At 44.7% G+C, this 15,523-nt stretch overlaps 1 protein-coding gene across 1 annotated transcript in view; it reads right to left on the reverse strand.

Annotated features, from left to right (window-relative positions):
- The window catches only part of LOC144095163 (calcium-activated chloride channel regulator 4-like), a 601,494-nt gene that overhangs the window by 216,872 nt on the left and 369,099 nt on the right, over positions 1–15,523 (reverse strand). Inside the window, exon 11 of the mRNA XM_077628955.1 lies at positions 9,857–9,968. Within this exon, the coding sequence (XP_077485081.1) occupies positions 9,857–9,968 (112 nt within the window). The remainder of the gene's footprint in view (positions 1–9,856; positions 9,969–15,523) is intronic.

Raw genomic sequence — 15,523 nt, forward strand, 5'->3', positions numbered from 1 at the left:
GGCAGATGGCTGGTGAGCGCCCATGCAGAAAATTGCAGTGTCCCGAAGAAGTTGTCCAGTCTGTTGCCCAACTTGTCGCCGGATCACCGAACCATATGGAGACTTCATTATCAATACCATTCATCTGTCGATCACCAACATCGATCGATAATCCACCTCCTCAAACTTAACTCCATCTCCTTCAATCTCACTTCGAAAGTTCCGCATGTAATTAGTAATGTCATCTGAATGTTAGCTTACTTACGGCGATACTTTTGAAAAGCACCTTCATCTTTAAAATTATTCTTTTAAGAAAATCATTTCATTCCTTCCGACAAAACAGATCCCAATCAGCTCTGAGCTACTATCTTTGTTGCAAAATGTTACACCTGTGTCTTTTTCATAAGCGGTTCCACCGCTCGAAATTACGCAGTGAACTTACCTAAGCGCCTCGGTATGTGTCGCACACTCCAGGTCTTCTTAATAAGGTAGGCATTCCGCCGGTAAGTTATCCTTCAGCCGCTTTTACCGCGCAGGTATGCAATCGCATGTCTGCCTCGAAGGCTTCCATGACATATTGCCGCGCATCTGTGTACCGTTTGTTCTTTCATTCTTCAAAGCTGCCGGCGTGCGGCATTCTCGCTTTGATTGCAAGATGCGTCCAGATTTATCTATTCTCATCGCATCGAGCCGGAGCTGATTCTACATTGTTCGAGAACGTTGTGGTAACTTTGCACGCCGTATCTAGAACATTCGCTATCAGCTTTAGATTGAGCATGTCCGAGAGGGGCGGGCATTCTGCTCGACGACCATACAGCACGCTTGTTGCTACGCCCCCGCCGAGCCATTCAGTTCTTTGTTTGCACAAATTAGCATAATAAAAAGTTTCGTTTGGAAATCCTTTTCGCTCTTTTTCTGCAGGCCGGACTGCCGCCGCCATCACGTGATATCTGGTGGAGCTGCCGGGAGGCCGTCTATGTACCGGACACCTCATTTAAGTCGTGTCGCCAGCCCTCTGCGTTTCGCACCGGACGACTCGCCATCAGTTCACTGAGCCAGCGCCGTCTCCAAGGGGCGCAGCCTGAGTTCGGGACGCTGCCGGGCCACACCCAGCATAGAAAAGACGCTGCTACGAGCACTGCAACTTCGCCACAGATGTCGGCCCCGAGCATACTGCAGCAGCCGCGGGTGCGGCCAACTTTTAATGGATCCCTAGCCGAAAACCCCGAAGAATGGTTGAAGCAATTTAAACGCGTGGCGCCATTCAACAATATGGGTGATGCGGCGAAAATGGGACAGGTATTTTTCTCACTGGAGGGCTCAGCACGTACGTGGTACGGAAGCCACGAGTCCTCCCTAACGACATGAGAGCTATTCAAGAAGAAACTTTTTAAGGTATTCACCAGTGTCGTGAGGAAAGAAAGAGCCGAACGACCCATCGAGTCCAGGATCCAGCTTCCGAATGAGCCCGTCCGCGGTGGTTACGTAGAAGAGATGAAGCGCGTCTTTCGCTTCGCCGACCTCGAGATGGCCGAGGAAAAGAAAGTTAAGTTTTTAATGCGTGGCATAAAAGAACCACTGTTTACCCACCGCGTCCGCGAGCAGCCAAACACCGTCGAAGAATTCATGTAAGTAGCCTGCACGATCAAGAAGATCCTCCACATCCGGGCTCGGCAGTGGAACCGCCCTGCTTACGTCTATGCAAATCGTCTGGACACGACAAGACCACCACCAGTGATAACTTGCGGGACGTTATCCGAGAAATCGTCCCCGGGGAGCTACGACAACTGCCGCCAACTTCCCAACAGCCTCAAGCAACGATCCTCATGAAAGTGGTGCGAGAAGGGCAACAGGAACTTGGCACCGCAAATTCTACGACCACACAATTCCAGGACATGGATTACGCCGCCGCTGTGCGCAGCCAAAGCATCCTACTACTCAGCGCCAGGAGTGTATACACCGCCCCATAGATCCCAATCACCCGCCCGCGTAACTCACTTACAAGCTCACAAAAGAAAAGCCGACCTCTGGATGACCCCCGACCAGCGCCGCCCCCTCTGCTTTCACTGTGGCGAGTCCGGCCAGATTCTTCGGCACTGCCCATACAAAAAATTGGCTTGCGTGCCTTCTTAGTTCATGCCCCACGACTCCGTCACGGTCAAAGACCCCGGAATATCGACGAGTACCTGCGTCGAGAAGAGTACATGTAATCTCGCCGTCTCTCCCGTTCACCATCACTGTCCACGCCACGTTTTGTGTTGCCGGGGTGCGGCTACGCAACGGTTCTTCGCGGAAGGTCCCCCAGCCCCGCAGGGCAAACTACAGGAAGCAACCTTTGGAGGTGTGGTTGCTCACTAGTGAAACGACGAAGATCATTAACCGATCACACAGCATGAAGACGCCGAATCCACAACGCTGACGGCGCACATAAACACGGGCTCGACCACGAAGCGACCGGACTTCAAAAAGACGCCCCATCAAGAAAAGCCCTGATGGCACGCCCTACCCACGATTCACACAACCGACAAAGTCCTGACCAGACGCCAAGGACGACCTGCAACACAAGAACCAGGACATCAGACTTAGAGGTTGCTATCGACGGAATAAAAGTCACCGCTCTAGTCGACAATGGAACCGATTATTCACTAATGAATGGAACATTTGTTACGCAGTTGAGGTAAGTCCTGACCGCTTGGGACAGGATCGTACCACAGGAGGGCACCTCGTTACGCCATCAGGAAGAATAACAGCGCTACTGACGGTAAAGGGACATACATGCGCTGCTACGTTCGTGGTGTTTCAGCATTGTTCCCGCGACGTAATACTAGGCATGGATTTTCAAAATGCACATCAGGTGACCATCGACCTTAGATCCAAGCTCATCACGCTTTCGACGGACGAAACCATCCTTTCGATGGGATGAGACCGTTCGTCGCATTCAAGAAAAGTATTACTGGCCCCGAGTTTTCGCCGATGTCGCATATTATGTGAAAACCTGCTGAGATTTTCAGCACCGAAAGACCCCTCCCATCCGACCAGCAGATTTTCTGAACACTATTGAACCCCCCTCAAGGCACTTCCAGCAGATCAGCAGAGACTTACTTGGCCCTTTCTCAAAGTCAACAACAGAAAATAAGTGGATCATCGTAGCGACCGACTACCTGACCCGCTACGCCGAGGCAAAAGCCCTACCAAAGGGAACAGCAGCAGAAGTCGGGAATTTTACCGTCGAGTGCATTCCTCTGCAATACGGCACCCCCAATGTGCTCATCAGGGACAGAGAAACAGCCATCATGGCGGAACTGACGCAAGCCATCCTGCGCTACAGCCAAGCAAGCCACCGGAGAACAAAGGCGTACCATCCGCAGACCTATGGACTCACGCAGCGTCTGAACGAAACCATCGCTGACATATGCTCGCTATGCATCTGTATGCCGAACGCTGGACGTGGACCGTTATCCTGACTAAGTTCGCCTATCGCCTACAACACGGCAGTGCAGGAGACCACGCAAGAGACCACGCCTAGAGCACAATTTTAAAGGTTTTGCTTGTATAAGCAGCTAAATGCGAAACATATGTGCAGAAATCGAGTGAAAAACGGGGCCACTGACTGCGAACAACTTGGAACGCTGGTGTCAGTGAATAGCATGAATTGCCTATGATTCTCATGGTATCCGTGTTTTCTCTCGGTGCACGTGTCCTTGCCATCTTTCTTGCCTTGATTAGAGCCTCCGCAGTACATGTTGCACCTGCCGCTCAACGGCGCCAGCGCCACGCATACGTCGGGTGGTTTCGATCGCCCTGTGGTTTCTAGGCATAGAAGGCGTCTACGCTGACTGGTGACATCGTACATATCTTCCAGCCACAGCACCAAATAAGGATCGTATAACAGTACCTTTTGTTGAGCTAGTTGGTGGAACGTTGTCTAAAAGAGATAAAAACGGCGCCAAATTTGTGATAACCATGTGAGAAATGCGCATGCGTTCACCTTCTTCGGGCTATATATATATATATATATATATATATATATATATATATATATATATATATATATATAATATATATATATATATATATATATATATATATATATAAAATCTTACCTGTCAAAAAGGAAACAAACTGTCAACATAGATAATACATATTCAGAAATAAAAGAAATTTATTCTGGTGTCCCACAGGGAAGCATACTTGGGCCCCTACTTTTCAACATTTACCTTAATGATATTGTGAACATTAACCCAAATGTCAGGTTTATCATATATGCCGATGATACTAGCATTTTTTTCTCCGGAAGCAACATTCATGACCTGATACAAATGTGCAACACAACAATGATCACACTGGAAAGATGGTCACAATCAAACTATATGCGCGTGAATGAAAAAAAGACTAAAGCTGTAATATTTCGACCAAGAAACAAACCGATCACCCCACACGATAGTATTACCTTTAACTCGAGAGAAATAGAAATAGTTGATCACTTCAAATGCCTAGGTGCAGTATTTTCTTCGCACATGTCTTGGGAAGATCACACAAATCATGTTGTCCGGCAGTTAGCCAGGGTAACAGGCACGATTGGCTGCATTAGATACATTCTTCCTAAATCAATTAAACTACTTCTCTATAACACACTGTTCTGTGCCCACATTAACTACTGCCAGCTTGTATGGGGCACTGCAACGTATTCTTCATTACAAAAAATTTATGTTCTGCAAAAAAAGTTTCTTCGCTACGTCTTTAATGCGGACTATGGAGCACCCAGCAAAGCGTTCTTTCGTGAAACGGGCATAATCAAAATCTTTGATTTATATCAATATCGACTGAGTGTGCGTTTTAAACTTGAAACCAAAAATAACATAAATTATATTCGACGTCTGGCAAATTTGAAAGAAAAAGAAGCGAGTTACCCTTTTAGAGAGCCTGAAACCTGGTTGGTGCCTACACCACGCATAAATACCGGTAAACAGCGCCTGCAATATAGACTTCGTTCTCTTCTAAACACATACAAATCTGCCAATTTCAACTTGTCTACCTGTACTAATCGTGAGCTGCGTTGCTTATACATAGACTGTGTTACAAAATGATTTTTTTTTTGTGTGTTAATGTGTTTTTCTCTGAATTGTTTTCTTTTGTTTGTTTTGTTATTTTTTCTCGTTGCCTGTCACTGCTGCCCGGTATAATGGGGGCTGCGGCTCAGTCAAGCTGTCTATGACAGCTTTTTCTGCAGCTCCTCTGTCACTTTTTTGAGGCAGAAATAAAATTGATTGATTGATTGATATATATATATATATATATATATATATATATATATATATATATATATATATATATATATATATATATATATATATATATATTCAATAAGCACAGTCTGAGCCAGCGCCCGTCATGTTCGTCTTTCTGTGTGGTTTGTGTCAAAATTAGCGTTGTCTTTTTCTTTGTTACACACCAAACAGGACCTGCATTGAGAGCTCCTTCGTCTATAAGCAACACACTGGCAAGAATATTTCAACGCATCCTCAAGTAGCGCAGCGCAGCGCAGCACAAGGCTAGCGCGGCTATAGACAATACTGCACGGCCGCCGGACCATCTCTCGGTCAGCCATGTTCGATATCAGTGGCACCTCCTATAGGTCATGAAACTTGCGAATATTTCCGTCAGCTCTAGCCCACCGCAATTCATAGCAGGTCCATAGGTTTTGCTTAGAATAAAAAAATCTATACCAAGCTTTAAGCCGGCGAGGAAGAGACCTAACTTTTCATTGCTTTTGCTTCTGCAGTGGGCCGAATTGTTTAGCCAATGCGAGTTGCCCACCATCGGGCTAACAAGAACATACAGCACTCCGCCTTGTGGGACGTGAATTCCTCTTCGAGGAGCAGTTCATCGAATGGGACGAGACGTTTTTCACTGAGGGTAAAAATTTTAACCTCTCGAAACCGTTTTCTACGTAGCATGTCTTGCAGCGCAAACGCTATGTGCGAGTGCTAGCGATTTTGGGAGCTGGCGCTCGTGTCCACCTAGCTGTGGCCGCGGCTCCGTGCTAGCCTGCGTGACAATGGGAAGCCTTCTATCCCCACCTTCTGGTTTGGACATCTTTGCGGTTGCTTTCAACCTCGCTCACTTGGTTACTAGCGTGCCAAAGCATACGCGAATGTGCCTGACTTCACCTAGCTCTATGCCGCGGCTCAAGGTGCCATTAGATCGAATGTGAAAAAGGAAACCATGGATCTCAAAAGAACTTTATGACCGCATACTACAAAAAAAATTGCTCATTCTCAACTTTTATCGAAACAAAAAGCGCAGAAATGTTTCGAGATTTCAAGAAAATCAGAAACAAGCTAGGAACCAACATAAAGAAGGCTAGAAAACAATACTATACAAACAAGTTCTCCATCACTACATCTCCAAAGCAGAGTTGGGCTCTCGTAAGCGATATCCTCGGAAAAAAATCAACCAGTGTGCTCTCTTCACTTAACTTGGCAAATAAATTTAACGAGCTTTTCCTTACAGCTCGTGTAATGGAGAATGTAGATCCATTCCATAAAGAGCTTACAAGTTAAGTAAAGGAGCGATACACAAATTCAATTTTCCTGGAACTATGTGCTGATAATGAGATTGTAGACATAATCAACTCACTCCGAAACAATAGTGATCCGGAAATAGATGACATCCTAACACAGCCAATTAAATTTACTGCAGATAATACAGCTGCCCCACTAGCACATATCTGTAACATCATGCTTAACACTGGTAGGTTTCCAGACTTGATGAAAGTGGCTCGTGTAGCTGTAATTCACAAATGCGGTAACGCCAGCAACCTCAAGAACTACAGACCGATTTCCGTTTCCTCTACTTTTGCGAAGGTTGCTGAACATGTAATAAATTATCGCCTGTATAATTATCTGGAACGATATGAAATTACTTCCAAAGGCCAATATGGTTTCCAAAAAATAAAACAACAGAATCTGTTTTGCTTAATATAATGGAACAAACAATTGATAATATAGAAAGAAGACTAGTAAAAATAGGAATTCTTCTCGATTTAAAGAAAGCCTTGGACTTGATAAAACACGATATCCTTCTTCAAAAGCTGAAACGGTACGGGGTATGAGGTCTTGCTCTTCAGCTTCTCATCAGTTATTTAAAAAGTCGTATTCAAATAACGCAAATAGACGCAGTATCATCAACACCTGGTGAAATTGTAGTCGGTTTACCACGAGGTTCTATATTAGGACCGATAGTGTTCCTTCTATATATGAACGACATAGTGAAAATACCGCAGACTAATAATAATATTATTCACGCAGATGATACTAATGTGTTCTTTTCAGAAAATAATATAGCTTTATTAGAAAAAGAGGCAAACGTATGGCTACAAGAACTTTCTTCATGGCTGGAATCTAACCTATTGAAATTAAATGTCAAAAAGGCTAAATATGTCGTATTTAGAGCCAAAAACAGGACCATTACTGAAGGTTTTCAACTAAAATTCCAAAGTTCAACTCTACTCCGTGAAAATTCAATAAAACTTTTCGGAGTAATTTTCGAGCAGCACTTACTGTGGAATGACCCTTCAGGCTATTTGCACTGTAAAGTATCGCGGTCAGTGGGCACAATGAACGGACTACGAACACTACAGCTATAATACTCTACAGTTCACTCCTATATACATTACGGGCTACTTGTGTTGGGAGCAACAACACTAAGCATTGTGTCATACGCTCAACCTATGTATCTTTCAGCGACTGCAGTGATGCGCACTTGCAATTTGTATATATAGTTATTATTTGTATTTGTTAACTACTGTGTGCCAATAATCTGTATTGTGTTGTTTTCCTGCCCTCCCCCCCTATGTAATGCCCACTTGGGCCTTTAGGGTATTTAAATAAATAAATAAATAAATAAAATAATATAGCAAAATTATTTTCGCTCCAGAAAAGAGCTATGCGAGCTATATTCGATCTTACACTCAGCCAAGACACAGGGGAGGTTTTAGAAAACACAAGTTACTTAAAATAAAAACAAGGTGCGACAAAAACTGCATATATACATAAAGAATCAAATAAAGTACAGTAAAAAAACGTTTCAGAACATATATTTGCACATGCCTGGACTATATATCTTCCGAACAGCTAATTTCCATGTTTCAAAGTCCCGTACAAATTTTGGCCACCAAATGTTCACATTTGTGATACCACAAGTTCTGAATGCCAACTCCCCGCTACTTTCTATGACAATGGAAAAACGAAGTGACCAAGGTTATAAAAGAGCCGTGCATGATAGGCTACTTTCGTGACCGTGCTGTATAAGTAAACACCTTTGTTTCTTTTTTGGAAAGCAATTTTGTATGTACTGCCAATGTAACTTGCGTTTTCTTTTCGAAGTCGGTTGCTGTCAAATGCTTTGAATGTTTGTTTTAATTTGTTTGTTTTTTATAGGAGGACAGGCCTTATTCAGGTGTTGTATAACGCGTTCTGCCTGCTCGTCTTTGGTTTACATATGCATTGTAAACCAAAAAATAAACAAAAATATATAAGACCAACTAGCAAATCGCGTCAGCAGGCTTCAATCAATCTCTAGCCTTGAATTCGTTCAAGATGAAAGCTCCCCTTTGTGAAAGAAAAATTAAGAACGCTGTGTGACTAAAGCGTGGGGAAGGAAGTATAACGCTGAGACGCGTGCTTGAACGCATGGGCATGTGACTCCCAAGTGTCTTTAAGTGTAAGCGCCTGTAAACGTAATTCATATGCCCGTGCTTTCTTTTACTTTCCTTATTTATTGATTTCGTTTATTAGAGTGTAGTTTTTCAATATAGGCTTATATTATATTCATCGATCATTTCTGATTCGATATCCGCTTTCGTCGTGTGAATGCAGTAAGCTTGCACTGTGTGAAATTATATGCCGTGCGGATACGTGATGATGCAGAGATTGCCAGAAGAAAACAATCGAATTTGTCCTCAGGGTAGATGACTTACCCGCTGCAAAACCGACCGCACCTATCACGGCGAGTTGAACAAGTCAAATATTCGAAGCTCCACATTCCTGCCGCTTTGATACGTACCACTACACAGGCCTCTTTTTCGTCCTGTATTTTACTCGGAATGCAGTCAAGCACTTGATAATAATTAGAGCGAACTGGCTTCATACAGGCACAGTAAAACGCCGCAGGATATGGGTGGAAACCCCGATTTCGCCGGTAGCGCCACCGCTAAATTGTGAAAAAAGGGCCCGCGCTTTCTCCGCCCGGCGGCACACCTACTCGTCTAGACAGCATAATGACGGTGCACGAAAGAAATAAACATAATTTGTGTTTTAACAAGCCCCACACCGTAAACGTTCCTTGGTGACTAAATAATCGTTCGTCACTTTTTGTGAACGATCCGCCAGAATCTCTCTCAGAGCGGGCAGTTTAACGTTGAAAACGTCAGGTGGTCGCAATTACGATACAGTGTTCTTGCTGAACGATTGTCGCAGTTTTCGTGTCTTATAAGAATAAAGTTGGTTGCAGGAAAAAAGAGTGACCATATTTTCTTTAAAAGATGTGGCAGCCAGCAAGAAACGTAAAACGGCGGAACGGCAACACCCTCCGGTCGTGTGTTCATTTCTTTGTTGTCGCTTTACAGCGATAGCTTTAAGAGCACATCTGGCGGTTGAACAACGTCGGCGTAACAACGCACCGCACTGAGTGGAGTGACGTTACGCGCACTCTGAGAAGAACAGTGTGATCACCACTGCGAACAGCAGCCCCCTGAATCACTTTCCTACCATTTTTTTTCTCGTTGGCTCTCTAAGAGTGCTCGGAAACGGAACCTTCCATACATTTCTTCAGCGGCAGCACTTTGCTATCGCCGGTAGGGAAGGTCGCTACGCACAATTATCTCGCGGTCAGCAGGCGCCGACAGTTGCTGGGCCGCGCCTGCCAGGGCGTCTTCGAGCGCCCCTCCGTCTCCTTCGCTGGGCACCCAGAAGCTGACCCCACCTGACCTGCGCGGTGAAGCGGGATGGTGGCGCTTGCCGTCAAGCTCGCTTTAACGCCATAGGCATAAGGGTCTCCTCTCGCAGCAACGCCGCTGACGGCGTTCCAGTTGGGACACAGATAAATTAGCTGTGGTTTAATTTCAATTTATTTTTATTTATTTTACTTTATCAAAAGAGGGAGCAGCCACAAAAGGCTACCGTTCTCGGTTGCTTGACGAGGTGGCTGCCCCTACAGGTCGCGGCAGCAGCTGTAAATACATCGAGGAGCAGTTCAAAGAAACATGTACATACAATTCATGTTCATACCGCATGTATCACTTGCCTTATACACATTGGTAAATAAAAATCAATCCAAGTTTTGGTATACATATATAAAGAGATTTCAGCAGACAAAGTGGAAACATCGCATTAAAACATTTGTGAAAACAACAGTTCATTATATTCACCAAAAGGGAAAAAGGGAGATAAAGCCAAGGGAAAAAAAATCGTGAAGCCAAATGAAAAAGAAAACAAACATAATGACAGTCAAATAAAAGACTATACAGCTCTTGTTTTGTCCAGTCTCTTGCAACAATCACAAACGGCTTCAAATAAACAGTTCGAAGTCACCACTGCTTACGTCATGCCTAGGTTTGAAGGCCACTCTGCCAATCAGTGCGGACGGCTACAAAGCTCGACGTGGTGGGAACTATGGCTCGGCACTGTTGAGCGTAAAAAAGTCACCAGCAATGGCCACATGCCGCCAATATTATATGCTTCGAAGCACAGCCACCACCTCGCTTCTCACTCCGCTTCGCGAGCGGCCATCCTTGCACAGGTAAAACGAACAGGAAGGGCAGAGCACGAAAAAAAGCAGCCAGTAGCTAGAATCACTTCGTCTGCAACATCCTAAAGTTGCAAGGACGCGTGCAGATGCGCCCCGAAAACGAAAGCGTACAGCGGCATTTAGTTGTATACGACTAAGGAAGATAGGTGCCTCTTCTCGCTCCACCTTCATGGCTCGAGCCCACATAACGCAGTGCTACAATTTCGGGTGCTACGACAATGACTTTCCGTTTATAGGCGCTAATTAGAAGAAACCATCTAGGGATTTATGTGTCACTGTGCGTGCATGCTCGAGACCACCATAGGCCGCAGTTGTATGTCTTGACCTTGTCCGGATTCGGCAGCCTCTTCCGTTTCACCGGCCGAGGGAAGTTTGACCTACCTGTCGCGGCCCGCAAAGTAGATACGTCCATCGAAAACCGAGGGAGCACTTTCATAACGTTAGTGGTTATTGTTTCTGTGATGAATTTGAAACCGACATGCGACGCGAATCAAGCACATAGATGGCTTTCAATTTTGTAATGCATAGCAAGGGACATGGTGAGCTCTTCACTCTTGAGAAAGTCGACGAAATCACAAGATTTATTACTTTAATCTGCTTCAGAAAAAAACTCGTTTCGTGCAGATTGTGCCGAAACGTAGCGGTGATTGTCGACAGTGAATGTCAAGTGGCAACCACATTGCGCGCTGCCTTTTTAATAAGCTAGCTCTCCTGATTACACATAAATATAATATATTCCGGAAATGGATGCAAAAACGTGTTTCCGGAAATCGCAAGGTATTCGCATGAGAAAAAAAGCTAAAAAAAACGCTGTAGAAGCGAACAAAAACTAATCATGATCAGTTTAGTGGCCCCATTTCCATTTTTTATTTCACAACAAAGTATCATGTAAACAGACACTCATGAGCAGACTGACGGTACCGAGACAGGGATAGAGAGAAAGAAAAAGTCAGCAGAGGCACTTATGACTGCTTACGTTTGAGAAGGCCTAAGCTGGCCCGCTCACTATGTGAAATCAGTCGCCGCGCGCCGCGGAGTGATGTAACCCGATGGCACACAGCTGGCAGTTTTACCTCTGCGTTGCTCTACGTAGCACCCCCCCCCCCCCCCCCCGCCATGTCGCCGTTTTGCCACTTCTGATCTGCGCGCTAACTTCGTGAAGGGAGTCGCGGGCGCAACAAGGCCGCCTTAAGGGTGCGACGTGATCGCTAATGGGTCAATGCACATGTCGGTAGAATCGCTCTTTCTCTAAACAACATTCATAAATTTCCTCTATTAGTATTAATCGCACATAAATTTCCTCTATTAGTATTAATCGCAATGAGATTAATGTTACCAAGCAAAATGGGGTTGAGATACCGGTACAACAATTAGTAAACAAGTTCAGCCAGCATTTCGTTAATCTTTCAATCCCGCAATATGTGCACAACGACCTTCGCAACATCCCTTTGAGGAGTGAAACAATATTTCTCGACGCTGTTTAAGAACATGAGGTAATGCATGTTTTCCAGGAGCTTAACAATACAACAGGTATAGACATTGACGGGATGCAATTAAAACTTATTAAGTTTGTCTTTGATGTCTTGCTTCCATGCCTCACACATATTTTTAATTTGTGCATTGCTAATGCCATCCTTCCATCTAAAATGCAGATTGCAAGTGTGTCTGTCATACCCAAAAAAGGCGACAAAAATAACTTCGGCAATCATAGACCCATCTCTGTGCTACAAGTATTTTCTAAACCACTTGAAAACCTAATTCACAAACGTTTCACAAAGTTCGAGGAGAAACAAAATATAATAACTGACTCACAGTATGGATTTCGTAAGCACCGTTCTACAGAGCACTGCATTACTACCTCAAAAAGAGTACATATTAAAACAACTTGATAAAAATAAAATAGCCATCGGCATTTTCGTATACTTTACAAAAGCGTTTGATTTGTTGAACCATGCATTACTAATCCGAAAACTTGGCCGCTGCTGTTTCAGAGGTCACGCAGGATCTCTTGTACAGCCTTGCGTAATCGCAGACAAGCGGTCAGTAATAATGGGCATATATTGGAAACAGAACCACTTCACCGCGGTTTTCCTCAGGGAAGCATACTGGGCCCTTTTCTTTTTACTTCTTTTATTCTTGATATTGTGCACATCGCTCCAGCAAAATCCATAATATATGCTGACGATACGAGTATATTTTTTTCAGGAACTCAAGCAGATACTTTATTAGATACAGTGAATTCTGGCCTCTCTAATTTATATGAATGGGCACAAAAAAATGATTTAATTATTTTTAGATCAAAAAATAAGGAAGTTACACTTGTAGAATACATTTGATTCAATAATGCTCATTTAGATATAGTACCTACATTTAAAACACTGGGCGTTGTATTCAATGAAAAAATCACTTGTGATGACCATGCCTATTTTATTGCCAGCAAACTTTCGCAACTTATTGGCTTAATTTGCAGATAACGCCAACTACTGCCAACAAGAGCACTGCTGGCCATATATCATTCACTCTTTAGTTCTCTCCTCATCCTCAATTGCAGCAATTTAATGTGAGAAAAACGTCGCAAGAAAGCATCAATAAGCTACTCGTGTTACAGAAAAATTTTCTGAGAAAAATTAAAAATGTTCCTAGAGCATTCCATACACAAGAACTTTTGTCTAAATACAAAATACTTCCGGTAACTAAATTGTTCCCCTTTCGCTTAAGCCACGTCCTTCCTTCATGAACTGTCCAACGTTGAAGTAAGCTATAAGGTACACAAGAAACGTCGGTCAGTGGCATATTAAAACATACAGAACAACATATGGCTGCCAAACACTTGAAAACATATTACCGCGTCTACTAAATGCTCTTTGTGTCAACAATATTAATCTGAAAACCACCTCACACTGAAAGCTTTTAGAATATTTTTTTTATTTACAGACGTTGCTTTGAATTTGTGGAACAAACTGACTGTATTGTACTGTTCATTGCCTTGTTTGTCATTTTATTTTCCTTACGGGAAGTACCTGTCGCAATTATTTGCAACATTGTATAGTAATTATATTGTATTATAATTTGAAAGTGTGCCACCGTTTTGTTGCCTGTGTTCGCAGCCGGGTGTCCATGGCCAGGTCAAGCGGTCCTAGAGGTCGCTTTTACTATGGACACCCTGTCGCCATGTATATTGTGGTGGTAAATAAATAAATTAAATGAAAATGAAATCCCTAAGAGTCCTCATACCACTCCATGCGCCGCGGTGCAGGGGTTAGGCTGTGTGCAAGTGCCACATGATGGCATACGCTGCCACCGGTAGGAGTTGTGCGTTTCAGGTTGTCCCGAGTAACCTCGCGCCACCAATCATTACTTTAACCGCCACCTGCCAGGTTGCATGAGGACGCCATCAGCTATGGGTGCGCTCGAGTGTTATGACGCATACACACAGACGGTTTTTTTAATATAATAACTAAGGTATGCGCCCTAAAAAAACTGGCTGTGGTTTAGCTCTGGTTAAAGCTGGAGTGACGCGAGAGCTACATCTGCCTGGATACGTACCTGACGTTGTTTAACCATCGGCGGCTAGGCGCGCCTTCCGAACCGTGTCGTTCTTACGCCACTTATCGAGGCGTATCGCACGGTCTTCCTCCGCCTCCTCTTGGTTTCGTTCCGACGCCTAGCTCTGGCTTCTTTCAGAGCCGCCGAGCTGAGCTCGTCCTCTCCTCCGCTCTCCATATTTGCCCCGGCGGCTCCGCCGAGCTGTCTGCATTAAAACCCCCTGATAATATGAAAGTACCGCCAACCATTGAACTTTGCCGCCGCCGCGCGACCTCCTCGCCTTCTCGAGAAGAGGAAGACGAAGCTGCTCGATCTGTTGTCACCTCAGCTCAGTAATTTTGCCTTGTTTTCTAGTTATTAACTAGGTTATTTCCATCCTTGGAAGACGGCAGCGTCTTTAAGGCGGTACTGTCCCTACGGGAAGGGTACGGCAGCTCCGGTGCCGGTATCCTTAAAGGGACAGCGCCATCCGAAGGAGCCCAGTGGGGCGGAGGCGGCCATGGCATCACATGGCGAGGATCTGCCAGTCATCAGGGACGTCCAGCAGTGCAGTGCGTCATCATCGCTCAGTGGGGACGACTCAACTATCGTCGCCTCTGACGAGGAAGTGGCTGACATGGCGGAAATGGACAACGATGGCTTCAAAGTGGTGAGTCATCGGAAGCACCGGACAGTCGGCATCCCAGTGATAGTTCAGCCAAAAGAGAAAGATGTCGACTTCAGAGAGTGGAACCCTATCAGGCTGTTCGATGATATTAAAGTACTACTGGGATCTGCTCCGATTCGCAGTCGCTTCACAACGCAAGGGGCTCTTCATCTAGATATCTCAACGGAAGAGCAAGTAGACATTCTTCTGCGGTGCTCTCAGATCGGTGGCATACGAGTTCAAGCCCGGTTGCCACACTCCTACATGACTAACACATGTGTTATAAGGGGAGTACCAGTGTGGTATTCGGAAAGTGCCCTTCTTGACTACTTGAAACCGCAAGGAGTTCTGCACGTGCGACGGTTAATGCGCCGGGTGGAGCCTGGAGAAAAACAATGGGCAGCGAAGCCTACAAACTCTATTGTGCTAACGATTGCTCCCAATACCGAGCGCCCTGGAATAATTGACCTTGGTTTCACCAAACATGCAGTCCAAGAGTTCGTTGAAACTCCTGCCCGGTGCTTCGGGTGCCAACGCTTTGGA

This window comes from Amblyomma americanum, chromosome 6 (genome assembly GCF_052857255.1).
Source record: "Amblyomma americanum isolate KBUSLIRL-KWMA chromosome 6, ASM5285725v1, whole genome shotgun sequence".
Classification (NCBI taxonomy): Eukaryota; Metazoa; Arthropoda; class Arachnida; order Ixodida; family Ixodidae; genus Amblyomma; species Amblyomma americanum.